The sequence below is a fragment of the Pleurodeles waltl genome, chromosome 5 (genome assembly GCF_031143425.1).
Source record: "Pleurodeles waltl isolate 20211129_DDA chromosome 5, aPleWal1.hap1.20221129, whole genome shotgun sequence".
Taxonomy (NCBI): domain Eukaryota; kingdom Metazoa; phylum Chordata; class Amphibia; order Caudata; family Salamandridae; genus Pleurodeles; species Pleurodeles waltl.
The window spans coordinates 1,429,411,035-1,429,438,093 of record NC_090444.1 but is presented as its reverse complement, the minus strand read 5'-3'; the positions used below and the strand labels follow the sequence as shown (position 1 = coordinate 1,429,438,093).

General features: G+C 43.2%; 1 protein-coding gene across 1 annotated transcript in view; it reads left to right on the top strand.

Moving 5' to 3' along the window:
• The window catches only part of COL19A1 (collagen type XIX alpha 1 chain), a 2,318,824-nt gene that overhangs the window by 1,900,223 nt on the left and 391,542 nt on the right, over positions 1 to 27,059 (top strand). Inside the window, exons 38-39 of the mRNA XM_069235722.1 lie at positions 17,753 to 17,806; positions 21,936 to 21,980. Coding sequence (XP_069091823.1) covers positions 17,753 to 17,806; positions 21,936 to 21,980 — 99 coding nt within the window. The remainder of the gene's footprint in view (positions 1 to 17,752; positions 17,807 to 21,935; positions 21,981 to 27,059) is intronic.

The window sequence follows — 27,059 nt, the reverse complement described above, 5'->3', positions numbered from 1 at the left end:
ACTGTTTTTAATACTGTGTTACGAAAAACTGTTTTGCAGAAAATATATATGCCATTTCACTGATCAACATCTGCCAGCTACTGATAAAAAACACAAGACAAGTGGCAAGAAAGAAAATGTTAATGAAACATGAACTGCTCTTTCACTGGCAGCTCGAGTGGATCATGCAGTGTGTACAGATAAGATGGTTCAGCTTAGAGCTGGTTTCACTGTCCACAATGAACAACACAAAACAGTGAAAATCCACCTTTTTTCTGGTTCTTATGTATCATAGATTTTGACATTTATGGCCTATTACTTTCCTCAACAAAGAGCAAATGAGACTATTTAGACAAAATATCCGATAGAAAATATTGTGATAACATATATTTTGAGAACTTTATCAGGATTACAGAAATATTGTCGACAGGAATATCAAAGGCAAACATATACATTTTTTGTGCTGTTTTTTAATATCATTGTAAAACATATCTATGTAGAAAATGGTATATGTAATATCATTTGTAGGTCTTTCCTATTTTATCATAGTGTGTTTAATTATAGATGTTTGCTATTTTTTCGTTTTTAGTAAGATAATTTACTTGTTATGAAATTGTTGAAACTTGCATTTTTAGTTGAATTTATATACATAAATAATTGTTTCATACTTTTTCAGTAGTGGGATATTGGGTGTCTAGGGGGGTAAGAGTAAGGATTTTTTGTAAAAAGTGCATATTTTAAAGTAAAATTTATGGTAAAATGAATTAATAATTTTATATTTTATTTCTTTAATGTTTTGTATTTGTTTTTTACAAAAGTATTTATGCACATATATATTAATGGTATTAAGTGTAAAATAATGTATTTTAAGCTAAACAAAAACTAAAACATACAAAATAAAAATAATATATTTTTTTAATAAAGTAAACAATTAGAAATTAATATTTTTTAGAAGTTTCAAAATGTATACATTTCTAAAATATATGCTAATTTAATATAAAATTGAAAATAAAATAATATAAATATATATTAATTGTATAAATAGGAATTGTCTATAACTGCTGAATTTCTATGGTTTGGGGTGAGTAAATTCAGATCCTAACTATAACGTCCCTGTAACCTTTGTGGACTTGCTCGGACACTTGACGTAGTTGCATATGTTTAATAAAACGATGCCTCCACACAACGCGTTTTAGCCATAGCCTTGATATATATATATTATATTATATATATATATCCAAGAAAGAAGTGACTCAAACAGATGCTGTCACCAAAGAACAAAAATATAAATATATTTCCACTACGATGTTTCAGCTGACACTGCTGGATTTTCAAAAAGCATCATGAGTGAAGATTCCAATTGGAATGTGGAATCAATGCAATCCTGAGAACTTTTCAGATATGCAGAAATCAAGTGATACTGTTAGTGATGTTCAGTCCATCTGGATGGAGTGATTTTAAACGGTACATCCAGAAGTTTTCTCTGATGTCCAGTAGTTCTTCCTTTAAGGCATGTTCCACAGGGAAAATCTTCAAATCAGATAGTAAATGGTCCACGAGGTTAAAATGATTGGCTACAGGCTGGGCAAGTTTCTTGTTAATTATTGCTGATTTGTGGTTCCTGAATCGTGTACAGAAGTCAGTCCCTGCTTGGCCTACATATTGTTTTTTACAGCGTTGGCACTGAATCACATAAATAATGCATGTTGAGCGACATCTAAGATGCTGTCATACCTCTTTCTTGTAACAGAGCTAGTTATTGATGATGTTTGTAAAAGGTATTCACATGTGATGCACCTTTTAGATTCCCAGCAGTAAACTCCTGCATTTGTTACATCTTGCTTAAGTTCAGCTCTCACAAGAAGCGATCGTGAATTGGGAGCTCTGTGGTAAGCAATGTCTGGCGGTTTTGGAAAAAGCTTTTGCAATTTTTCACAAGTGGATAGTAAGGGAAAAGTTGTTTGTATTATATTTCTGTAGTTGGGAGCTGATGGATGATAGTCAACCGCAAATGAGATTCTGTCCCTTTTGTTTCTTTTGTTGGTATTCCAAATAAGTGCTTCCCTGGGCAATAGCAAAGACTTGTCAATTTGTTGCAAAATGATATGCAGAGGATAGCCTTGCTTTTTAAATAATGTAACAAGCTCCTGTAGGTGGTCTTTACAAGTGTCTTCATTGCTCAGATGTGTCTTATTCTGAATGCTTGGCTGTAGATGATGCTGAGTTTAGTGTGGCGTGGGTGACATGAAGTCCAGTTTAGATACAAATGGGCATCTGTAGGTTTGTGGTACAGATCAATTATAATTTTCTGTTCATGAATGGTGAGGAACACATTCAGAAAAGGGAGATTACTCTTCTGTTTAGTATTGCGGCCGGTGAATTTGATGGTAGGGTGGATACTTTTGATAAAAGCTGTAAATCGCTCCAATGTTCTGCTTCCTGCATTCCATATTATAAATATGTCATCGATGTATCATAGCCATACCAGTGGTTTGATGCTAGAACTCACAAGTATATAGTCCTCCAGTTTGCCCATGAAGGTATTTGCACAGGAAGGAGCCATGCAAGTTCCTGTGGATGTTCCTTGTATCTGCAGATAGTGTTTACCATTGAAGGTAAAATTGTTGGATTTAAGGATAACTCCTGCAAAGTTGGTTAGCACATTTGTTGATTGATTTTTCACAGTTCTTTTATTAAGAGCTTCAGATAATGCTATAAGCCCATTATCATGTGATATATTGGTGTATAATGATTTAACATCAAATGTAGCCAGAAGAGTGTTATCATCAAATGTCTAGGTTTGGTTGAATTTTTCAATAATCTGAAAGAAGTTACTGGTGTCCTTAACAAATGATGGACGTTCTTGGACAATGGGCTGGAGGTGCAGGTCGACATATAAAGATAGTCTTTCAGTGGCTGTATCATTGCCAGAGATGATGGGGCTGCCAGGATTGTTCATTTTGTGAATTTTGGGAAGCATGTAAAATCTCCCAGGTCTTGACTTGGGATGAACAAGTATATCTGCTGTTGTTTCATCAATGAGGTTTAAGCTCCTGTACTTTGCAACCATGTTCCTAATTTCTTTGTTCAAGTCTTCTGTGAGATCAGTTTCTAAAGGTTTGTAAGTGTTGGTATCCATCCGTTGTCTCATTACCTCCTCAATATAATCACATACTTTCATGGCAACCACTGTACCATCTTTGTCTGCTGGTTTTATAATGACATCTGTTCTCTGTTGAAGGTGGCGAAGAGCTTTTCTTTCCTCTCTGGTAATGTTATCAAAAATCCATTTAGGTGTTGATTCTTCGATTAGTTTGTTAATGGATAAAATGTATGTATCAAGAACAGGATTTCTACCACATTGAGGAGTCCATGATTTGGGATGGCTGAACTTCTTCAATGGATCTGGAAGGTAGCTTGGCAGATCAACATTATAATTATTGTTAACGTATTCTGTTAGTCCGCATCTCCCATCATGTTGGTTGTATTATGGTCTTAGGTACAGGACAGAAATAGAGGCCTTTGCTCAAGAGGTTTAATTCACCTGGTGATAGCAGCCCTCCAGTTAAGTTAATATCTGTATCTGATGTCTGGAAGGGTTGTAGCAGGCTGGTGCTAGGCATTCTTTATACACACACATATACACACACATCCACTGAACAGGGACAATATAGGTAGGTTTATATTTTACATGCACAAAAGTATAGAAATTCAGCAGTTATAGTTATACTTATGATAAGCAAAATCAGATCACATCACACAATAAGCCACAGTAAGACACAAATCTTTTACACTCCATAGTATATGGTTTCTGTTGGATAAATGAAGAGAACAGGCACGTCGGTATTCACATCTTGTCTTGAAATATGATTTCTTTATTGTATGCAAAGTTGCATTCAGTAAAAAGAGAACATCGCTCCAAACACAGCCAACACATGTCTCGTCACACTGGTGACTTTTTCAAGGCTGCAGAAAAATATATACATCCATACTTTATGTTTGGTTCTAAATTAACATAATGAATGGTAGACACGATCAATTAAAGCCATCACCCGCAATAGTTTGTGGTCTTTGTAGAGGGACTATACAGAAAGTGAGAGGGTCCCAATGAAAAGGCAGTCAGATGTGAGAACCGTGGACATGGCCAAGCTACCAAAAAATCACAGAAAACTACCAAAGAAACACCATATGTACATGCTAAGTAGAAACTGCACAAGAGAGGGTGAAAAGACAACAGATGCCATATAGTATTCCAAAAAGTGTAGAGTTTAGAAACACCCGGAGTAGCTAAGGGTAATATCCAGAGAGGGAACTTCGTACGGTGAACAAAAAGAAGAAAAGGAGACAGTGAGTAATGCATAGAGAGCATATGTCAGTTGAAGAGTAAAAAATAGACCATTACGCCTCTATTATACCTATTAGGTGAAGTAATCACAGCAAGATCAATATGTCAATCACAACCTAAAGGGAGTCTTTGTATCTGAAAGTATGAGAAAAAAGAAATAAAACAAACACAAAAAGTTACATATTGTGAAACGCAAATAACACAAAAAACGCAATACAACCGCAAAAGACCGGGGTGAGGGGCCCACAAATCACCCAAAAGTCTGAGAAATACCTGTGAACAGGCTATCCGGTATCAGTGTGCCTCACTGGTAATAGCGTCCAAAGTCGATGAAGGGTAACCAGTGTTAAGGACCATGATAAGTCTGAGAACAAAATTCTAAAATAAGATGAAAGGCCATTACTAAGAAAAAAATGCTAGAAATGAAGGCAATCCACCAAATATGTCACTTCCAAATAGCCAGGAAACATGTAAATTATATATATATGTGAGCCCCAACTGGTAAATCCCCCAAATATCTATGCAAAAGATCACAAATCCCACAGTACCAAAAAGGACAAATGTCTAATTATGTCAGCAATCCAATAAACCAAATACAAAACACGCCTGGAGACACATAGGTATGCTGAGTATATTTGATCAGAGTAGTCTTATGTTAAGCTAAATAGGTTAGGCATATATAAAATTACAACCCTCCAAGGGGTTAGGTAGGACATGAAAAGTACCCAATTTTGAATGGCGTGTGGAGTCGCAAAATGAACCGATTGATACCTCCATTAGTCACAACCTACAGGTAAAGAACAGTAAATGCCATATCGCGCTCCCTCCGGGCGCCCATAGAGCCAAAGAAACAGTGCTAAATGAAAATCCCCATTCCACATTATAAATATACCGGAAACCCAGCCTCCGACTCACCGTTGCTAGGCCAAGTGCTGTGGAACCGAGTTCTGTTGTAATCTGACAAGCAGTCGGATGAAGTGTTATACGCGCAACTTAAAGTCCGCGCCTTCACGTGACTGGAGTGTCATGGAAAGCGAGGTAGAACTATAATGACCTTACGGAAGAAAAAAGAGAGTATGAGTACCACTGACTACGAGGCAGCCATATTGAAAGCGGGACCTCTATAATGTTAAATCTGCAGACCAAATTGGAGAATTCAAATAGTGAATAAAAGAAGAGAGGACTGAATAAAGAGAAAAAAACGATTGAAACACTAAACAGAGAAAGAACAGCTGGAAAAAAGATATGAGAAAAACACAGCATTGTGAAAAAGCCAAGATTTGTGAAGAGAACAGGTCGCTGCCAGGCCTGACCATGAAAGAGTACAAATACGAGCAACGATAGCAATAAAGAAAAATATAAAGCAATACATGGTAAAGATAACATACAGTATGGAAGACAATTATGTGTTGTACAGAGACAACAGAAATAAACGTAAGCCAAAACTTGTGTGAAACAGCCAAGAAGTGGTTGTTGAGTAAACTGAACAGTAGTCGAGTACAAAATAAGCATAATAACACAAACATATATTTTAGTACAACAATTTTGGCCTAGTGGTAGGCGTGTTTGGTATGTCATTCAGCAGTTTGTATTGCGTTTCCTCTATTTCAGTATTCGTTTTTAGAATTGTTTTGTACCTGGACTGTGCCCTTTTTGTGCTCCACTTTGCTTTTGTGCTCCAATTGTGCCCGTTTTCTTGCGTCCCCAACGGCCCGCCCCCCTCGCGCCCCCATTGGACACTCCCTCCCACCTTCCATCTGCTCCTCCCTCCCACCTCCCTTCTTAATGGCGGCCGCTGCGCGGAGCCTAGTGTGACCCGCTGACCTGCTTGGGCCAGGAGTACACTTCGGCTCCACCAGCCTGCCTCCATGCCCCTAACCCCACCATTTCTGCAACATGAAGAAGTTCGAGGCCCTCCACCACCCACAGGCGCCCGTCTGCGCCTCATCCCTGGTGCCTAGTGGTAGGCGTGTCTGGTATGTCATTCAGCAGTTTGTATTGCGTTTCCTCTATTTTAGTATTCGTTTTTAGAATTGTTTTGTACCTGGACTGTGCCCTTTTTGTGCTCCACTTTGCTTTTGTGCTCCAATTGTGCCCGTTTTCTTGCGTCCCCTACTGCCGGCCCCCTCGGGCCCCCATTGGACACTCCCTCCCGCCTCCCAGCTGTTCCTCCCTCCCACCTCCCATCATAATGGCGGCCGCTGCATTCCTTGCTCTCAAACCAAGCCCGCATCCCGCCTGCGCCCTGGCCAACCCCATACACACACATGGACCTTTCTCATGCCACTCTTGCCACTTCTCCTGCACTCACACCAACACCAGCAACACCAAACCACGCAACCACCTCAACTGCATCCTCCTTCACATCCGTTCCGTCCACAAGCACGCCATCAACCTTTGGGATCTACTCACCACAAACTCCCCTGATATCGCCTTTCTCACAGAAACATGGATGAACCCCTCATCAGAACCCGACATCGCCATAGCCATCCCAGAAAGTTGCAAAATCACCCGTAGAGACTGCACCAACAAACCAGGAGGAGGTATCGCCATAATACACAAAAACTCCATCAAAATCTCCACCAACACCAGCGACTCCCTAGACAATGCAGAACACCTACACTTTCAAATACACATAAATGCTAACACCACCCTTAGAGGAACCCTCATCTACAGACCACCATGACCCTGCCCCCATTATGTGACACCATCGCCGATACCATCAGCTCCCACACCTTCTCCTCCACAGACTACATACTCCTTGGTGACCTCAACTTTCACCTATAAAGCACCCACGACTACAACTCCACAGCCCTGCTGGACAACCTCACAAACCTCAGCCTCAGGCAACTGGTTGCCTCACCCACCCACTCAGCAGGACACACGCTAGACGCCATCTTCACCTCCAGCAACCACATCACACTCCCAAGACCTCTGCAACTCCCTCTCCAACTACTTTCACCGCAAAATCACAGACATATACAACAGCTTCAAAACACCCTCATCATCAGCACCCACCACCGACACAACCAACACCACAACACCCTACCGCACTAACCGACTAAACACCTGGACCCCCACCAACGACGAAGAAATCTGCAAAACTATGAACTCCATCCACTTAGGCTCCCCAACAGACCCGTGCCCCAACCACATTTCAACAAGGCCAGCCAAATCATCGCTCCCTAGCTCTGCACCGTCATCAACAGTTCCTTCGACACCGCAACTTTCCCAGACATTTGGAGGCACGCCGAAGTCATCGCTCTTCTCAAAAAACCCAAAGCAGACCCGGAAGACCCATTTCTCTTCTCTCCTTCCCCACAAAGGTCACCGAGAAGATAGTCAACGCTCAACTATCTCACTTCCTTGAAGAAAACAACATACTCAACACCTCCCAATCTGGATTCCGCAAGAACCACAGTACTGAGACCGCTCTCATCACCTGCACAGACGACATCAGGACCAGAGTGGACAAGGGCGAGACCGTTGCACTCATCCTCCTAGACCTCTCTGCAGCTTTTGACACTGTATGCCACCAAACCCTTCACGCACGCCTGTTCGATGCCGGAATTCACCACAAGGCCCTGGACTGGCTCACCTCCTTTCTCTCCGAAAGAACCCAATGTTTCACCTCCCTCCTTTCTGGTCTACAGCCACCAAGATCATCTGTGGGGTCCCCCGAGGATCCTCCTCAGCCCCACCCTCTTCAACATCTACATGGCTCCTCTCGCCAACATCCTCCGCCCCCACGGCATCACCATGATTTCTTACGCTGATGACACCCAGCTCATCATCTCCCTCACCAAGAACCCAGCCACCTCTAAGATTAACCTGCACGCCGGACTCCTCGACACCGTCAAATTGATGACAATAAGCCACCTCAAATTGAACTCAAACAAAACAGAGATCATCATCTTCGGCCCCAACAAGACAGCATGGAACGACTCCTGATGGCCCACCACCCTCGGACCACGCACACAACCTTGGCATCATACTGGACTCATCCCTCTCCATGACCCAGCAAATCAACGCCATATCATCCTCCTGCTTCAACACCCTTTGCATGCTACACAAGACTTTCAAATGGATGCCCCTAGAAACAAGAAGAACAGTCACCCACACCCTCATCAGCAGCAGACTGGACTATGGCAATGCCCTCTACGCTGGGACCACAGCCAAACTTCAAAGAAAACTCCAGCGAATCCAGAACGCAGCCGCACGACTCATCCTCAACCTCCCCCGCCACAAACACATATCCACCCACCTCAGATCCCTACACTGGTTGCCCATCAACAAAATCCAGAAAAGGATCATTTTCAAAGTCCTCGTTCACAAGGCCCTCCACAACGCCGGACCAGCCTACCTCAAAAAATGAGTAAACTTCCACATACCTACTCACCAGCTCCGCTCCGCCGACCTCGCCCTTGCCACAGTCCCCGGCATCCAACGCACCACCTACGGCGGAAGATCCTTCTCCCACCTCGCCACCAAGACCTGGAACTCCCTCCCCACCAACCTAGACAAGACCCAAGACCTACTAACATTCAGAAAGCACCTAAAAACATGGCTTTTCGATCAGTAACTGGCCACTACCCCCCATGCGCCTTGAGACCCTACCGGGTGAGTAGTGCACTTAAGAAATTACTTGATTGATTGATTGATTGATTGAAGGAAAATCCCATACCAATTTAGATGTACAGAATTAATTAAATACATCATTTGGCCCAAACTGACAAAAATACAATCAGTAGAGTTGGAGATGAGCAATTTCAAAGATTTGAGTAGTAATAGTTCTTAGAAGCACAAAACACCAACTGTGTTCATCTATTTGGTCCGGACAAAACCACAGGCTCAGGCTGACCACCGTGAAGTGCAGGCCGGATACAGGGACCAAATTAAGCCTGCTGAACAAGGTACCTTGAATCCTAGTTGCAGAAGGTTGAGTGATCCTGTGTTGATGATGTGTCATGCACAAGCTGTTCTGATGAGCTGCAGGCTATGATTCAAGGTCATGCATCGAGGTTGCATCGCACAGCAGCAGCTTCAATGCAGAGCTGTGAGATGTGTTGCACTACGTTGGTGCTGTCAAAAGACCACTGCTGGGTTGGCACAGCATCTTCAGATCCACTACCAAGGGTCCAGGACTGGAGTGGCACCACCTCAGGGTCAACATTCACAGCAGACAGAGTCCAGGTGCAGGGTTCAAGGTGATTGGAGTCTTTTCTGTCACTAAGGCTCTGATCCGGAGGTTAGCCAACTAGCTCTTGGAGTCACTCTGGTGATCCTAGGTTCAATTGCAGGTCCGGGTTCTCACTCAGGCATCAGGACAGCAGAGTTGCAGGACAGCAGAGCAGCAGTCCTTTTCGCAGCAGAGCAACACAGCAATCCTTCGCGTCTTCCACAGGTCCAGAGGTGTACTGAAGAGTTGGGTCTGAGGTTCCAATATTTATACATGGTGGCAGTTTTGAAGTAGGCGAAGGTTCTGGAGGATTCCACCCTCAGAGATGTTTGGAAGTTCCTGTCTCCCTACCCTAGCCCCAGCATGTCTGGTGGCACACAGAACTAGTGTTAAGCCATATGTGAGTGTGCTCAGACAGAAGCTTTGTGATGTGCAAGTATGGAAGATGACAGTTCTACCCTCACCTATCAAATCAGTGATGGTCCATCTTGCCAAAACCTTACCTCTTTGTCTCACTGTCTGAGAGCAATACACAAAGACCAACTGCCAGTTACATTTAGTCATGTGACCAAGGATACAAGCTGCAGGTACCAAATGGATGGGCAAGATAATGGCATCTTTCTATTACTGGCATTTTATAAATTGTTACCTAAAATCCAACTTTACCATTAAAGAGGGTTTATATTTTAGTTCTGTAGATACCAAACTCATTATTCCTGCCTGCTCCCGATTGAAAGTTATCACTTATTGTCTGTAACGAAGTAATCCAATATTATCCTACAGGAGATGTAGGCCTTGCAGTAGTCAAAAATACATTTAAGAGTTTTTCACTGCCAGGACATGCAAAAGTTAAAAGTATATATTCCACTTTTTACATGCACTGCACCCTGCCCTATGGGCTGTTTAGGGCTAACTCTAAGGGTGACATACATATTAAAAAAGACGTTTTTGGTCTGGCAAAAGATTTATTTTTGTCAGGTTGAAATGGTAGTTAAAACTGCACACATTCACACTGCAGTGGCAGTCTGAGAAAGGATTAAAAGGCTACTTAAGGCACTCTGAGTGCTGCAGGCCCGCTGGTAGCATTTAATTTACAGCCCATGTGTGCATGTAGTGTCACATTAGTAGGGACATACAAGTAAATTAAATCTGCCAACTGGGTGTAAGCCAACTTTACCATGCTCACATGGGAGAGCACAAGCACTTTAACACTGGTTAGCAGTGGTAAAGTGTGCAGAGTCCTAAAGCAAACAGAATTGCATGCAACACTAACAGGATTAGTAAGGCAAAAAGTTCAGGTGAAGACCACCCTAAGGCAGTGGTTCCCGACCTGTGGTTTGGGGACCACTGAGGGTCCACGAAGCCTCCTCAGGGGGTCCGCAACTGCTTACAAAATTAAATAATATTAACAGATTAGGTCCCCAGCTTTCAGTAGTGACTCACTCCTGGGGATCCCCAGATTCCAATAATGATTCAGTGGTGGTCCCCAGGTTCCAGTAATGATAAAGTGGGGGTGCACAGAAGTCAAAAGGTTGGGAACCACTGCCCTAAGGTACACAGGTCTAACACGTGCCCCCAGCTGAAAGTGGGGAGAACTACCCAACCTCCTGAGAGTTCTCATCACTAAGGCAGAATAACCTGGAGATGCCATCAGCATTAATGTGGGCTGACCCAAGGAAGTGTTTCACTGTAAAGTCCATTCCCTGTAAAGAGATGGACCACCTCAGCAGCTTGGGATTTTTATATGAGCCATATGACAGGCCTATGGTCTGTCTGAACTTGGCGGTGCGTCCCAAACACGTATGGTCTCAGCTTATTCAGTGCCCAGACCATAGCACAGGCCTTCCTCTCAATAGCATTCCACCTGTGCTCCAGGGGAAGTAACCTCCTACTGATGAAGGCTACAAGCTGGTCTAGGCCCTCCTCATTTCACTGTGCTAAGACAGCCTCTTTGCCATGCTCTGAAATCTCCAGCTGCACAATAAACCCCTTAGACAAGTTAGGAGCTCTGAGTATAGGTGCTGTACACATGGCCTCCTTGACTCCTTGTCTGACTGACTCCTTGTCGAAGGCTTTCTGAGAGGCTTCTGTCCCGATCACCTTTTTGAGCTGTTTCTTGGAAGTCAGTTCAGTTAAGGGTGCATCAATTGTTCCATACCCCTTAATAGCATCTTGTAATGTTCTGAGAGACCCAGGAAGGCCCTAACCTCAGTCTGAGTTTTGGAGGGTTGCAAGGCCAGAATGGTCTCAATCTTGGAATAGATGAGCTGCAGTTTACCCTCGCCCACCATGTGGCCCAGATATACCATGGTACCCCGCCCTATCTAGCACTTACTGGCCTCGATGGTCAGGTCTGCCTGCTGCAGGGCCTGAAGCATCTCCAGGAGGTAGTACAGGTGTTTCTTCCAGCTGGAACGGAAGGCAGCTATGTCATTTGGGGAGGCGGCAGAGAAGGCCTCCTTTCCAGCCAGTACCCTGTTCATCAACCTCTAGAAAGTGTTAGTGGAATGCTTTAAACCAAAAGGCATCACTTGAGACTGCAAGTGACCCCCTCTGGTCGGGAATGCTGACCTCTCTTTGGTCCCCTCAGTCAGAGCAATCTTCCAGTATCCTGAAGTAATATCAAAGGAACTGAGGAACTTAGCATCGCACAGCCTGTCGATGAGGTCATCAGCTCATGGGAAGGGGGAGTGTCAGTCTTAGTAATGAAACTGAATTCTTGCTTGCCCACACAGAAAGTTCTGGGGTGGTGCCTGGTGCAGCAGCCTTGGCCACCAGCACAACTGGGCTGGATCAGGGACTGTTGGATGGCTCATTCACACATAGTGCCAGCATCTTGGAAACTTCCTCCATGATACTAGCTCTCACCTTGTCCGACAACCTGTACATTTTGTTTTTTTAAAGGCATGCTGTCTTCATTGGGGCCCACATCACCTTGCTATCCAGTGTTCCACTGAACTCAACCTGCAAGTGACTGAGGGGGTTATTCCAACTTTGGAGGAAGTGGTAATCCGTCCCAAAAGTGACGGTAAAGTGACGGATATACCACCAGCCGTATTACGAGTTCATTATATCCTATGGAACTCGTAATACGGCTGGTGGTAAATCCGTCACATTTGGGACGGATTACCACCTCCTCCAAAGTTGGAATAACCCCCTGAGTGTCACTAATGCATTTTACCATTGACCTCAGTGTTATATTTTTGCAAGAGTAAAATGCACAGATTTATTTTCTTTTTGAGTAGTAAAAGCTGACTGCTCTGTGCCACACTATCAGGACTGAGATGGGATTTATTAGAGTGAATCCAAAGCGCATATTGGGGTAATGTGACGGTACTGGATAGTGAAGCCTAACTAGCCTCACTGCATAATACCCTACTTTCCTACACACACCATCATCTGTCACCAGGAACATGGTGACCTTAGTGCTCTCAATTGTGACTTGAGGCTGTTTATGTGGTACACTCTTACATGATTTCTCGGGGTCTCCCTTCTGCTCTTTTCACCTCATAAGGGCCTGTCCAACAATCTCAGAGAGCTCTGACCTTTAAATATCTCCATTAACCAACACCTTCCAACCAGGCTGAAATTCCACCAGAGGGCCTTCTGGTCGCACCAGAGTTTCAACACTTCTCAACTGGACACAAGATTTCTTTTTGTTTTCTTCAAAAAGCACTGTATTTGGTTCTGAAGAGCCAGTATGTAGCTGGCTACACCCTGAAGGGGCTTCCTGGGAACTTTCTCCCACCCCCTCTCCTACTTCAAATGGAGGAGTTCAAATGGGCAAAACCCCACCACCTTTTGTGGTACTTGCCTGTAGGCAAATAGTATGAATGGTAAGAGGACGACCCCCCTTCTGCCTCATCAGCTCAGGCAGGTGCATAATCATGCCTGTTAGGGTCTCATTGAATCTCACAGCAAGCCTTTTGTTTGGGGGTGATAAGTTGTGGAGAACTTAAAGATTACCACACACTCATCCTGCATGGACTTCATGCATTTGGACATGAAGTTGATGCCTATTCCAGGCACCACTTATTTGGAGAACCCTACCTCTGTAGAAATTACCATCAGGGCTCTCACCACTGCAGGTGCAGTCAGGTTTCTAGTGGAATGGGCCACTAACAGCAGGATGAACCTGTTGCCTAAGGCAGTATGTGGGCCTAAGGGTCCAACGATGTTGATGCATACCCTCTGAAAGGGAGTGCCAACAGCAGGCAAGAAGGCAAATGGAGCCTTCAGCTTTTTCCCTATTTTTACACTGCACTGGCCTGACAGGTGGGACAAAATCCACAGAATGATACTGAAGCTGTCTTCATCCTGGACCATTAGAAGTGGGGGACAAGCTAATAAAGATGCACCAGATGTCCTGCCAGGGGAATATCATGAGCCAACCCTAGTAGGAAGGCCTTGTAACACTGGGAGATCACCAGCACAAAGGCTGCCCCAGGCCCAATAACCTTAGGCTCGACATACAGGAGGTAATTCTCCCAATAGGTGAGGTTATTGACAGGTCTCAGCTTGCCACCTGAAACCCTCTAGAGTTGGGTACTTTAAATGTACCTTACCAAATTCCTCTGGGGTGGGGCCACCCTCAACTTGCCAACCAGCAAGCTCATGCAGGTCTCCCAGGATTGCCTCCTCAGATGTCCCATCAACTGGTAATGTGGGAGTGTCAGGGGCTGGTTTCCCATCCCCCCTGCCCTTTCTCTTCTTGGCAGCTGCCTGGGCTATTCTTCCAGGCATAACATCTCCTGGTATAACCTGAGCTTCACTTCCTTCCAGACAGTGTGTTCTACATCATTACCCAGCAGATAATCTACCGGCATAGCATGATTCCCAGCACTTTTAGAGAACCTGAGATCATCCCCCCACTCACAGGGAACAAACGCCACTGAGTAGTGACACTCATGGTCGTCTGCATTTATGACCTGGTGGAATCTATTATGGATGGCCTGCTTGAAGGACACTAGATGACACCTCCCAGTAGTCATACTGGCTCTGGTGTCGCTCAGAGCCTCCACTATTTGCTCATTGATGGTGACTCATAGCCTATACTTAGAAGTACTGTGTATGTTGAGGGTCACTCATAGGAAAAAAGTCAATAACATACCCTGTCACATAGCTGGGTACCAGATCTTTAGGTATGTGAACCTTATTGTTTCCCACAGACACTGCAGGTATGCTGCCACCATTGCTGCTGGACTCAACCTGTTTGGCTCTGATGTCCACTTCTTTGAGACTTGGCATATGGGCCATTCTCATTTCCTCCATGGGCAATTTCTTATCCTCCAAGGCTCTCTGGGCGGCTACCTCCTTCATCTTGAGTTTGGTCAGCTGCAGCCTGTGATCTCTCTCAACCTTCCTTTCTACGATCTCATCTGAGGACAAGCCTTGTGATGACAAACTCACAAGTGTGAGCTCTGAGAGGGATTTCCAGTTCAGGATACAAGTCTTCCTCCTCCCCTACGTTCTGCATCTCAGGATCTGCACCCAGGTCCAGCTCCTCCACATCATCCCCCTCTTCAGGATCCTCTGTTACTGTCTGCAACTGATGCGCCTCCAACCAGGCTCTCAGGAATTTCTGAAGCTCCACCATTTGGTAACGTTTTTAGTTGGGCGTTAATATTCCTAACACAACTCCTTCAGCTCAATCACAGTGTATCCCTTCCAGGTTGATAAGCTGGAATTCCATTTCTGCAGGTATGGTCAGACAATCAGGTACAAGGAGAGTGAAAGTGAAAAATAAAAACAGCATATCAAGGGGAATTAAAAAGAAACTTGAATGGTGTCAAATTATTTATCTTGGATTTTAGTGTTGCAAAAAATCACTGTTCGGCACTGCACAGTTCTAATCCCATCGCTGTAACCTATTTGGTTACTGTTTGAGAGGGGTGAAAGCCTACTCAAGCAGCAACCACAATTCTTATCAGAGTGAAAGACAAGCAAACTACAAATAAACATATGCGTAACCCTCTGGCAGGTTAGCACAAAATCACTCAGGCTTAATTTAGAGGAAATGTGTAAAGTATTTATGAAGCACTTCAAACAGTAATAAAGCTATTTCTTTGTGCCAAGCTACCAGAGTGTTGAGCACATGTTAATTTGTTGTTTGTTTGTGCCTCGACCTGACAAGGATTGTGGTTCCTGGTTGAGAAAGGGTTTCACCCCTGAACCAGTAACCCAATTTCTCACACCCTCCATTCACTATTAGTTCAATACCATCAACCAACATCTGTCTCTTAATTCTTCAAAGCCCCTGTTTGGCTTTTTCTGTTTAAGATCCATCACACTGTTTTGACCTCTGCTCTGAAGCAGATTCTAGAGTTAACTTAGAGCCTCAGCCACACACATGTAATTTCCTAATACATATCTGTTTTCACTTGACAACCTGAGCACTAATTTCTCCATCTACTGTTCCTTCCTTCCCTTTCCCTCATGGTGAAACACAGATCACCCTAAACACTGCCATGCTGTAAATATGAGTGGTACAAGTTTTATTTATATTTTGTATCACGTCATTTTATGTTCGGTGCTTCTTTCTGAAGGGCTATTCAACCTCAAAAAATAGAACCAGGAATATAGACCATAGAATACAGAAGATATACATTAAATGCTCTTTCTAATACATTGCATACATGTCAAGGTTTTAAAGGTGTTCCTTCAGGTCGGCCATGATCATTTTTGTTCTTCAGAAATGGGTTCATGTCACCGAATGTTTGAAGAACCCTATTTAAATCAAGATACCTTTAAACCCAAAGATGCACTGGAATGCAGTGGCGTAGCATGGGTTGTCAGCACCCGGGGCAAGGCAAGTAATTTGCGCCCCCTAACCCGGGGCAAGGCAAGTAATTTGCGCCCCCTAACCCGTGGATTTAGTCTCTTCCAAGATGTTGCGCCCGGTGCGGCCGGCCCCTCCTGCACCCCCCACGCTACGCCACTGCTGGAATGCAAACAATCATAGTGAAGAAGTTGGTGAAATGTTACTAGAACCCAAAGACTGAATGTGCACAGACTGATTGGATAGGGTATTGTAAACATTAATGTATTTGAAGTTGCTGTGCTGTGAAGGTAAGCAAGCATAAGGACATTAGGGATGAAGAGTGGCTGAAAATTGGCAAACTGCATTCACTGTGGAAATCTGTAAAGTTACCAGAAAAAAAGGAAGGCTGTGCTTTATTTTAAATGACTATTTTCAGAGTAAGTGAGGTTGAGACAAAGTGAACTATATGTTGTCATAGACCAATACCCCCAACATACCTGTTGAGTCTGATATTGTGGAGATGGCGATAATTCATTTCAATAATGTGAACATGTGGTCCTGGAATGGGCTTCCTTGAATGTTCTGAATATATTACTGATTTTTAAGGTTTGCAGAACTGGAACAGAATTTGAACTGGATTCTGCTAAAGTGTTTTATTGTTTTACCAAGATGTGGAGTTTAGTTATGGCAGACTTAAATTGCTCGAAGAAATTAGGTCTGGTTTGAAATTGGTAAAAACTTTCAGAAATGTAGCAATCTAATAAAAATGTTTAATTTCGTTGTTGCTAACGGAAATAATTACGCTAGTCACTTTACGGTAGTGTTACCTCTGTGCAACAGACTTTCTAAAAGAATACTCTCTTAACTGAGTGACAATCCGAAATCTAAACATATACATTTAATTCAGGGTAGAGCCGTCAAAAACACGTGTAACCTGTGACACTGTGGCTGGGCATTTGTGGCTGTGAAGGATTTGTGGCCATGCAAGAGGAAGAGAACCTATGAAACACATTCATGTATCAATTAGAAGCCCAACTAAGTGCCAGCGTAATGATGGTGGGTAAAGGTGCTGACACGCTAGAAAGGCGGGGAGTTCTCAAATGCTTGAATGGCAGAGGAAAGCACACTTTAGAGAACAATGTACATCTACTCCCCGGATGTTTCTAGTGGAAATGGGGAGGTCTCTGGTGAAGAGCCCGTTATTGCTACACTTTGCTGTATGATGAATTTCGTGAAGCGACCTGCAACATTAGAAACCAGACACTTCGACATGTTTGAGATGATTCGGGTAGAGCAGTGAGGGGCACGGCCAGACTCTTTTTAATTTATTATTTTGACAGGTTAGCAGTAAGTTTGGATATGTCAGATAAAGGTCTGATGATGTTTGGTTGACCTTCATCGTGTACATCTGTTCCAAACAAAAAAGTGAGGAAGCATATTTTTATGTGAATTAGTATTCAGCTAATGCAAGTTCATCCTTCTATTTCAGGGGCCGATGGGGCGGCCTGGACACCCTGGGCCAGCGGGGCCAAGAGGAGAAAAGGTAAAGAGAGCAGCTATTTCTTGCTGTCCTGTGAGAGGACCCAAGGTTATCCGACGTGCTCGATCCATGAATCACTGCAGCTAGGACAGGCCAATGATATCAAGCGAGGCAGTTTCCAGAGAAACACAGCACTGGGCGCCTCCCTCCTTTATTTTATAACTTCCACAAAAATGTACTCGAAATGTCCAGTCGACTAACCAAGAGCTAAAGTCTGTCATTCTCTGTTAGATCATGCATAACATTATAAATGTTGTAAGAGATTCGAAAAGGCAAGTTAGCGAATTGTTGTTAGGAATTATTTATCTTTTAGAGGATTTAGCTGCAGTAACAACCGGTGTATAGTGTCTACCGACTCTGGTATCAATTCATCTTTCTGTGTAGCTATATCTTGTTCTTGTTATTGTTCTGTTTACTACCCTTTCTAGCTTTGTATACATCTTTTCATCCAAGCAAGCACATGCATCTCCTTCTTGTTTTATTATCTTTGTATGTCTATGTTGTTTCACTCCTTGCTTTGCTTTTCTACCTCTTTTGTTCTTTTGATTATTAGCCATGTGTATTTACTGATATGTGTATGTATTTGTGTTTGAAGTTAGATGTATACATACATGTGTTGGCAGAGAGTCATAATTTGACAGTATTTATTTGTCCAGCCACAGGTCAAGGTGTATTTATATTTGGCAGAGGCACCAACGAGACTTCATCACCACCTTAACACTATTTTGCAAGTAGTAATTATTTTTAAATGCAGGTGCTGCAGAGTTGTGACTGGAGAATGCTAGGATGGCGACAGGCACCAATATGGCGTACATATGCGATTATGCTGATGTCTGTCTTAAACCTGGCAGCTCTGCAGGGTTAGCAGTCAAAAGTCACATTTGGTATATTACCCCCAGACCGAGCAGTGCTAGGAAATTCCTTGGGGACTACGAGCTAAGGGAAGCGCAATCATCCTGGGGTATTCCCTTTTATTCAGGGGTGTGTAAGGATCCTTTAGAAGGTTATGCTAAAGATTACAATTGTCCTGTAGGGTCTGTAGATGACAGAATCCATCTTCCCTGTTAACTCGAACAGGTGGCTATTATGAAGATCTAGGAATTCTTTGAGTCACTGGACTGGTGATTGGGGGTGGTCTACCACCAGATCAGAACTGGCAATCCCTGCAGTCATCCTTTCTTCCAATAATGCCATGTTAAAATTAGATGGTACCCAAACCTTCCGGGTCATAACATGAGAGATGTTTCTCAAGATACTATCATCTGGTTGGCCATATTCCAGTGTGTACTCTGAATGTTGAAACCAGAATATTAAGGTAGGCAAATATAGAATACAAAATATGAAATCACAAATATAGAACAATAAGTACGTAGAGATTTTCTGTACCTAATCCAAATGTAAGTAGCTTGAAGATATATATGTCTTCAAGGTACGTAGATGTGGAGTTAGGAATAATAAATCTATACATCCTCTCTATGCACTTATCTTTCGATATTATGGTCCCCAATATATTGTCCATGATATTTTTGTACCATGATATTCATTGCTTCGATATTCTGCAGTACAATTGTTTTACATTTATCTTACGTACTCCAGAGCCCGTAGACTGACATATGCACTGCACTATGACTGTGGTACTGTTGCAGACCAAAGACATTACAAGAAAATACATGCAAGGCTCAGAGATACGGAAGAGGGGGTGCTGCGATGTAGGAGACACAGACTAAAAATGCACAGAGAGACAAATATATCATAAGAAAAGAAGACTGGAAAAGGGTACTGAGAGGTATAGTTGACCCTCAGACACAGAGAAGGTGGCACAATAATGGCACATAGACACAAAAGGAATACTAAAAGCACAGAGGAGACACGTGGGGAGGAACGAGCACCATGCCAACAGGGACGTTAGCACCAAGAGAAACATAAACAAGCTTTGGCAAAGCCAATATTTCCAGCATTGTTTTGTTTTGGCATTGTTTTTTGCAAACCTTTACTGGTCAGGAAGTTGCTGGACTCTCATTAAATCTAAAAAAAAAAAAATGGATAAAGGCAAGGGTGTTTTTCTAGTCTCAAAAATGTAAACTACCTTGTGAGTGGATGTGATTCTTGTGAAAGGGCTGCATGCCGTAGCTCATAGTGAAGTCAGTCAGTGGCTGAACTGGGCTAACATCTCCCCTTGATGCGTGCTGGAGTGAATGAAAGAAAAATCTGAATGATACAATCACACACTAGTAGATTAAATCTGCCTGAAAACCCCTATATTTAAGTATGTTATACATGCTTTTAGTAAGTTCAAAAGATCTTGGCCAACACAGACTTAAAAAATAGGAATGGGCCTGGCATATCCTGGCCTTTGAGAAAGAGGGAGCAAAAGATGGGAAGAAAGTAGGGGAGGAATGGAGGAAGAATGGAAAAAATGACAAAAAAGGAGGGAAGGTAGACAGATATGAAGGAAGAAGGACAAAACGTCCCACGCCGCAACCACATCTCTGCCCACGTTAGAGAGCTACACTGGCTACCCGTATCGAAGAGGATTACCTTCAAACTACTCACCCACGCACACAAAGCCCTCCACAACACAGGTCCGGCCTACCTCAATGACAGAATCACCTTCCACACCCCCGCCCGCCAGCTCTGCTCCACCAGACTCGCTCTCGCCTCCGTCCCCCGCATTCACTGCACCACCACCGGAGGAAGATCCTTCTCTTACCTCGCCGCCAAGACCTAGAACTCCCTACTGCTCCAACTACGCCAGACCAGTGCTTAATTTGTGCTTGTTATTTCCGGTGCTGAGCACCAGCACTTATTTTTGAGGGCCGGGGCTTAGTCTTTTGCCTAAAACACTTGCAGCAAGCAAAAAACACATTTGGGATAGATGGAGGAAGAGGGAAAAAAAAAAGCGTCACAATGAGAGAAAGCAGAAAGCTGCAAGTGTGAGCTGAAGAAGCAGGGAGTGGTTTTAAATGGATTAAAGAGGCCCGAGATGGCTTCATGATTAGGCTGTCTCAGTATTTCATGTTCGCACATTTCATTGCAACAGCCACGTGTTTAAGAGAAAGGCTTTGAGCACCGGCGCCTTTTTATTTACAAATTAATCACTGCGCCAGACCCATGACCTCCTGGCCTTCAGAAAACGCCTCAAGACATGGCTATTTGACCAATAGCTTCCCCCCCACCCCCCTCCAGCGCCTTGAGACCCTGACGGGCGAGTAGCACGCTTTATAAATAAATTGATTGATTAAAAAAAGGAAGCATGAAAAAAGGAAGGGAGGGAGGGAAACTTTTTAATGCAAGGAAGGAATGCAAGAAGGAAGGAAGGATGAAGAAAAGAAAAAGTAAATAAGGCAAAAGAGGAGCAAAGAAAGAAAGAAGGCAGAAAGTAGAAAAGTAAGAATGGAAAAAATAGAGGAAAGTAATAAAGAAAGAAGGGAAGAAAAAAGCAAAGAAGGCATAAAAGAGAGGTGAAAACAAAGCAGAAGGAAAAAAAGGGAAATAAGGCAAAAAGGAACAAAGGGAAGAAAGAAAAAGGAAAAAGGGAATGGAGGCAAAAAAGAAAGAATAAAGGAAAGAAAGAAAGCAAAAAAGAAAGAAAGGAAAAAGAAAGAATGAAAAAAAGGCAAAAAAAGAAAGAAAGAAGGAAAGAAAGAAAGAGTTTTCTGCCATAACTCCCATTATTACTAGAGGGGGGAGCGATGCATCCAACCATATCACCTCACTTCTCATCTCCTTTCATTGGCATCCTCTTGACGCATGTACGTTTTAATTGGTAGGAGGTCAAAGTAAGAGCCTTGCCTAAGAAGTGCAGCTCACACCAAACATAGGACTTGAAAGCAAAGGCTTTGAACTGTGTGATTCCACACCAGCCCAATATAGTCATTGTTAAATCCAGTAATGATGTCAGCACAAAGGCTTTTACACATGAACACCGCTGTATTTTGCTGTATGATACCAGTATAATGAAGTGTGTGAATGGCACCGCATGTGGAAGAAATAAGGATAAAAGGCTTCATGTGCCTTTTAATGTTTTAGCGAAAATACATAACCCGTGATTTGACAAAAATAGTTTAAAACTTTTTGTTATTGTTCTATGTTAATCCACAACAATTTAATAACTCGTTGCATTAATGTGCAGGGAAGCGAGGGCCCTCCTGGTAAACCTGGCCCACCTGGACCTCCGGTAAGTCATGTCTTTGTGTAGTTTGATCACCAGTGTACATAAACGTGCTTTCAAACCCTCTAGCCCAGCAGTTCTTAATCTTTTGAAATCTGTGGATCTCTTCTACATCTTTACACTAGTGGAAGCCGGCGACCCCACCTGAGCAATTTATAAGATTTGAAACCTTAAACAGTACACTGCAAATATGGAAACAAGTAAACCAAACAAATACACAAACTATGAAACTATTTAATTCTCAAAATATGCAAAAATCAATATTTCGAATTTAATGGCAAGCTCGGCGCCTTCCAAAATAGAAGTTTTATTTTTGAAAGGTGAAACGATATGTTAGATATCCCTTGGCCATATTTGCTCCTAACGCATGCCCTTTTTCGTTGGCCCATTACAATGCTTCAGCTGTTTCGAGATTGTTTTAAATTATTCCGTTTTCAAGTTTGATTTTTATGTATATATGCTTTATGAATCTGCTACTACTATGTAATTTCCCAAACAACTGCGGACAACATTGGAAGGTGTCACGGGCCCGCAGAGGTCCGTGGACCACAGGTTAAGACCCACTGTGTCCACATGCATAGCCAGGGTTCAGACTGGAAGACGCGATCTGGTTTATCGCCCATCACACTGTCACCGTTCTGTGTTTTGAAGCGTCGAAGAAAAAGAATTGGCTATGGCCCATTTCAGTGAACTCCCTGCATATTTTGTAGTATTTAATGACGAACTAATTGTTTCACAGTTTTGTCACCACTTTGAAGCGCTGGCTGCAAGCAATTAACATGCCAGGAACGCAGTTCTGACTATGGATTGTGATGTACTGGCATTGAAGCCCTTCAGAAAATGTAAAAAAAAATAAAAGTGTTACATTAGAAGCAGAACTCGTTGCGCGTAACACGTACATGTATTACTTGTGTCAACTCTCTTCATCGCTTGTTTAAAGATGATTAATATTTTACCTTTCAGAGAGCTGTGTCAAGCTCTCTGAAAGGTAAAATATCTCTACTTGAAACCCCCTCATTTGTCTGTCCGTCCCTTAACAGCTAGGTTTGCACTTCAGACATCCACAAACTGACATGCATACACATTCTAGGCTTTCTATATCAATACTCCACGTGTGGTTGAAGAGCCAATGTGGAAGTGGGAGTAGCGCCTTCCCCATTTAAGTCATGTGTGAAACTACGCAAGGCATTTCCAAAGCAAAGCAATCATTTTAAACAATTGATATCTGCATAACTATAATTTATGAGTTAAATATTGTCCATTCCGAGTTGTTACTACCAGGTTGGTAACTGATTTGTGAATAAAAAGCCACCTTGCTTTTATTTGCGCATTTTGTGCAGCAGTCACTACTACTCATACAGTCCTTTTCAGAAGGATTTTAGTATTACATTATAGCCTTCTGTTTGCTGACTATACACGACTTTAAAAACTCTCAGTTATGAGCGCAAGCCAAAAGCAAGGCCAGGGTCGGGCTGTCCTATAGGGCAGTCAGGCAGTGCCTGACGGACTGGTCGACAGATGAGTATGTGTGGGTGTTTTTTTGTCTGTTTATGGGCCTGTTTTACGGTCTGCTGGGCCAGATTTTACTGTTGAGTTTCCTGACATTAAAACAAACATTGCTTGCAACAAGCTCACATCCATTAATCTATATCTTGCAATAAGCTTTCTAATTCACTTATGGAGACCACCTTTATTTTGGTGCCCAGTCCTATTTTCTTCCCCAATCCGACCATGGGCGAGACACATAACAAGAAAAATGGCCTTTAATGATGTGTCCCTCCTGTAATAGAGTGTTCTAATTTACATCCTTGTTCCTCTTCCTTGTCTTAGTCCTATTTATTTGTTTTTCCCCTATTGCACAGGCATGATTTACATAGCCAAGTAAAGAGATTTTCTTTCTTCCTAATACATACTTTAAGGTGAAACAGGAACACTTAGATAGACTTCACCCTTGATAGCCCGAAAGGTGAAGCTTTCCAGAACACATCCTGTGTTTTCTTCTTTGGCAAGGCTCATGCTTATCCAAGTTAAAACTAAGATAACAAGCTTATATAGCGTAATGACTGTTTTCGATAGAGACTTCTAATTACAGATTACTCACCTTTTGAATATTCCTAAGGCGGGGACCGGATCTGGAGACTTTTGAGCAGTACACCTGTGTGCTGGTAGGTGGCACTGTGCAGCTCCACACTGATGCCATTCCGCTCTTGAAATGACATGTGGGGCCCATATAGGCAGGGCACCATATAGGCAGGTAAAGAACAACTGATCTAGTCTAATACATGTGCCTGAATATTGATCCATGTGCACAATCGGGTTGTTCCATCTGGAAGACACATTCTGGTTTATGCCTATCACATTATCTGCATTCTATGTTTTGAGATGTCAAAGAAAAAGAATTGGCTGAGGCCCATTTCAATGAACTCCTACATGCTGACTCAGACCCTTTCTTTCCGCGCCACTAGACCTGGATCGTGAATTATATATCTGATCTCTTTGAGACAGTTTGTGATTAAATTCTTTCAGTGTACAAGGAATATATCACCTGAGGACCCATGGCTCCAAGGTCTGCAGTGACTGTGCATTGATGAACCTGAAAGCCATACACGACCATGAGGCGAAGCTCTAAGTTGATTAACATCAGAAGACCCCACGTTGTGAATGATCCAAGTCCAAGGGCTGGTCTCAGTCCCACTCTCAGCCTGGGAGTCACAGAGTCGATCCCTGGGTTGATCATATTCCCTTAGTGGACCACAGCCACTCATTGGAGGCAGGATCCGGTGATTTTTGATGGGTTGGCAGATCTCTAAACTATACAAAAAGTATTCAAAAAAGCGATTGATGGAAGCTTGAATTAATCTGAGCCACTGGTAATAACTAGGGCTGTATCTCAGTCTATTGTTATTTTGCACACCATTCTTGAACCATTGATGGAGTTCGGACACAGTTATATGCCTAATCATCCTTGACCCTGCTCCAAAAGGAACTGGCCAGACCAACCTACCTGGAGATCTGAGGTCTCAGTGGGCCCAAAATCAAGGTAACCTCTCTAACCACATCCAGATTTTCGACGAGATGACGAAAAACCTGCAGTGGCGGTTACTGGGCCTAGATATGTGTCAGCAGCAGACCCCTCTCACTACCCCACCCAGAGCTGACAGTGGTGACAGAAATGTCAGTTCTTGGCTGGGGAGGCCACCTGGGAGAGGTGGAGATCAGAGGTCTCTGGTCTCTGGCAGAGGCCTGGTTCCATATCAACCTCCTGGAGCTGCAGGCCATTCACTTGGCATAGAAAGCATTCCTTCCATCCATCAAAGAGAGGCTGGTACAGATGCTTACGGGCAACACTACCACCATGTGGTATTTCAACAATCAGGGCGGAGTGGGGTCCTGTGCTCTGTGCCAGGAGGCACTATCCCTCTGGAAATGGCGAAACCACCAAGGAGTCTTCCTGGTGGTGAACCACCTGGCATGATCATTAAATGCCAAGTTGGACAAACTGAGCCATCGAAGTCTAATAGATCAAGAGTGACCGTTACACCCAGAGGTGTGCAAGGTCTTTTCCATGAATGAGAACGTGTAATGGCAGCGGTTTTGTGCGATGGAGTTTCTAAGGCGTCTCTTGCTGGAAGACGTGTTCTGCCTAGCTTGGAATATGGTACTCCTGTATGCCTTCCCACTTACACATAATCTGCTTTTAGTTCTAATGAAGATCAGGACTGACAGGGCACAAGTCGTCATAGTGGCCCCAGAATGGCCACAGAATGAATGATATCCAGGGTTCTAGGACTTGAGCACATGTCCTCCGTTCAGGCTAGCCCTCTCGGCAGATCTGCTGTCACAGCAGTGGGGCAGAGTTTGCCACCCAGGCCGTCGCAAGCACCACTTCCAAACTTGCATACTGGGTGGCGATAGCTGAAGACCTTCGACCTTCCTTTGTAGGTAATGGATGTCATCTTGGCAGCCAGGCATTTCTAAACAAAAACTGCATAAGTCTGTTGCTGTGACAAATGTGTGGTTTGGTCTTGCACATGCAAGATTGACTCTGTCCCTCAAGTTATCCGATGTTCTGTAGGTTGCTTAGTCTCACTCTGCAAAGCTTTGCTGAGTGAATAAGTAAGTGTTACCTTTCAGCTCTCTTGGTCTTTTTACAGTTGCCAGACCAGCCCTCGTTATTTAAATCACCTTAATTTGGTGTTCACGTATTTGATGTAAACTCCCTTTGAACCACTTCACATCTGCCCCTTACAGCTTCTCACCCTAAAAAAAGTGTTCTTCATTGCCATTATATCAGCACGGTGAGTGAGTAAGCTGCAGGCATTGTGTGTCAATCCACCATACACCACCTTCTTTCCAGACAAACTGGTTCTGCGGACGCAAGCATCCTTCTTTTTGAGAAAGTTGTGACACCGTTCACTTTGGTTAAACATTCACCCTGAGCAAGTTCTATGCTTCACCTTATGCCTCTAAAGAGCAGAAGAAACTCCATCAATGGACCCCAAAAGAGCACTGAGCTTTTACATCTATAGCATCAAAGAACATCTGGTTAATGTTTGACACTGTGTGGTTCATTGGAACAAAAATAGGCAAGGCCATGCAGAAAAGGACCATTTACCGCTGCATCATAGTTTACATCAAGATCTGCTACGCATTGGCCAAAAAGATGCCACCAGAAGGACTGCATGTTTATTCCACCAGTGCCAAAGCTCCAACCATAGCATTGTGATGCGGAATTCCTGTTCTGAACATGTGTCAAGCAGCTATGTGGATGTCACTCCATACGTTCACGAAGCACTGCTGTCTGAAGCCCACTCGGTTCTGCAGGCTTTTTGGTTTTTGTCAATTCACTGACGTACCTAATAGGTACTGCTCTGGTATCTATTTTAAAGGTGAGTAATCTGAGGTTGGAAGTCTGTATTTGAATATATTGTTATTTACTTTCAGTAATGGTCTTACTGATAGAGAAACTATCTAGCTGCAGATTCCTCACCAACCCTTCCATCCTCCCCATTTTGTAAATTGGAATCTATTCATTAATAAGATCTTAGGATTCTGTTGGGGCTCTGATCCTGGGGGCACTGAGAA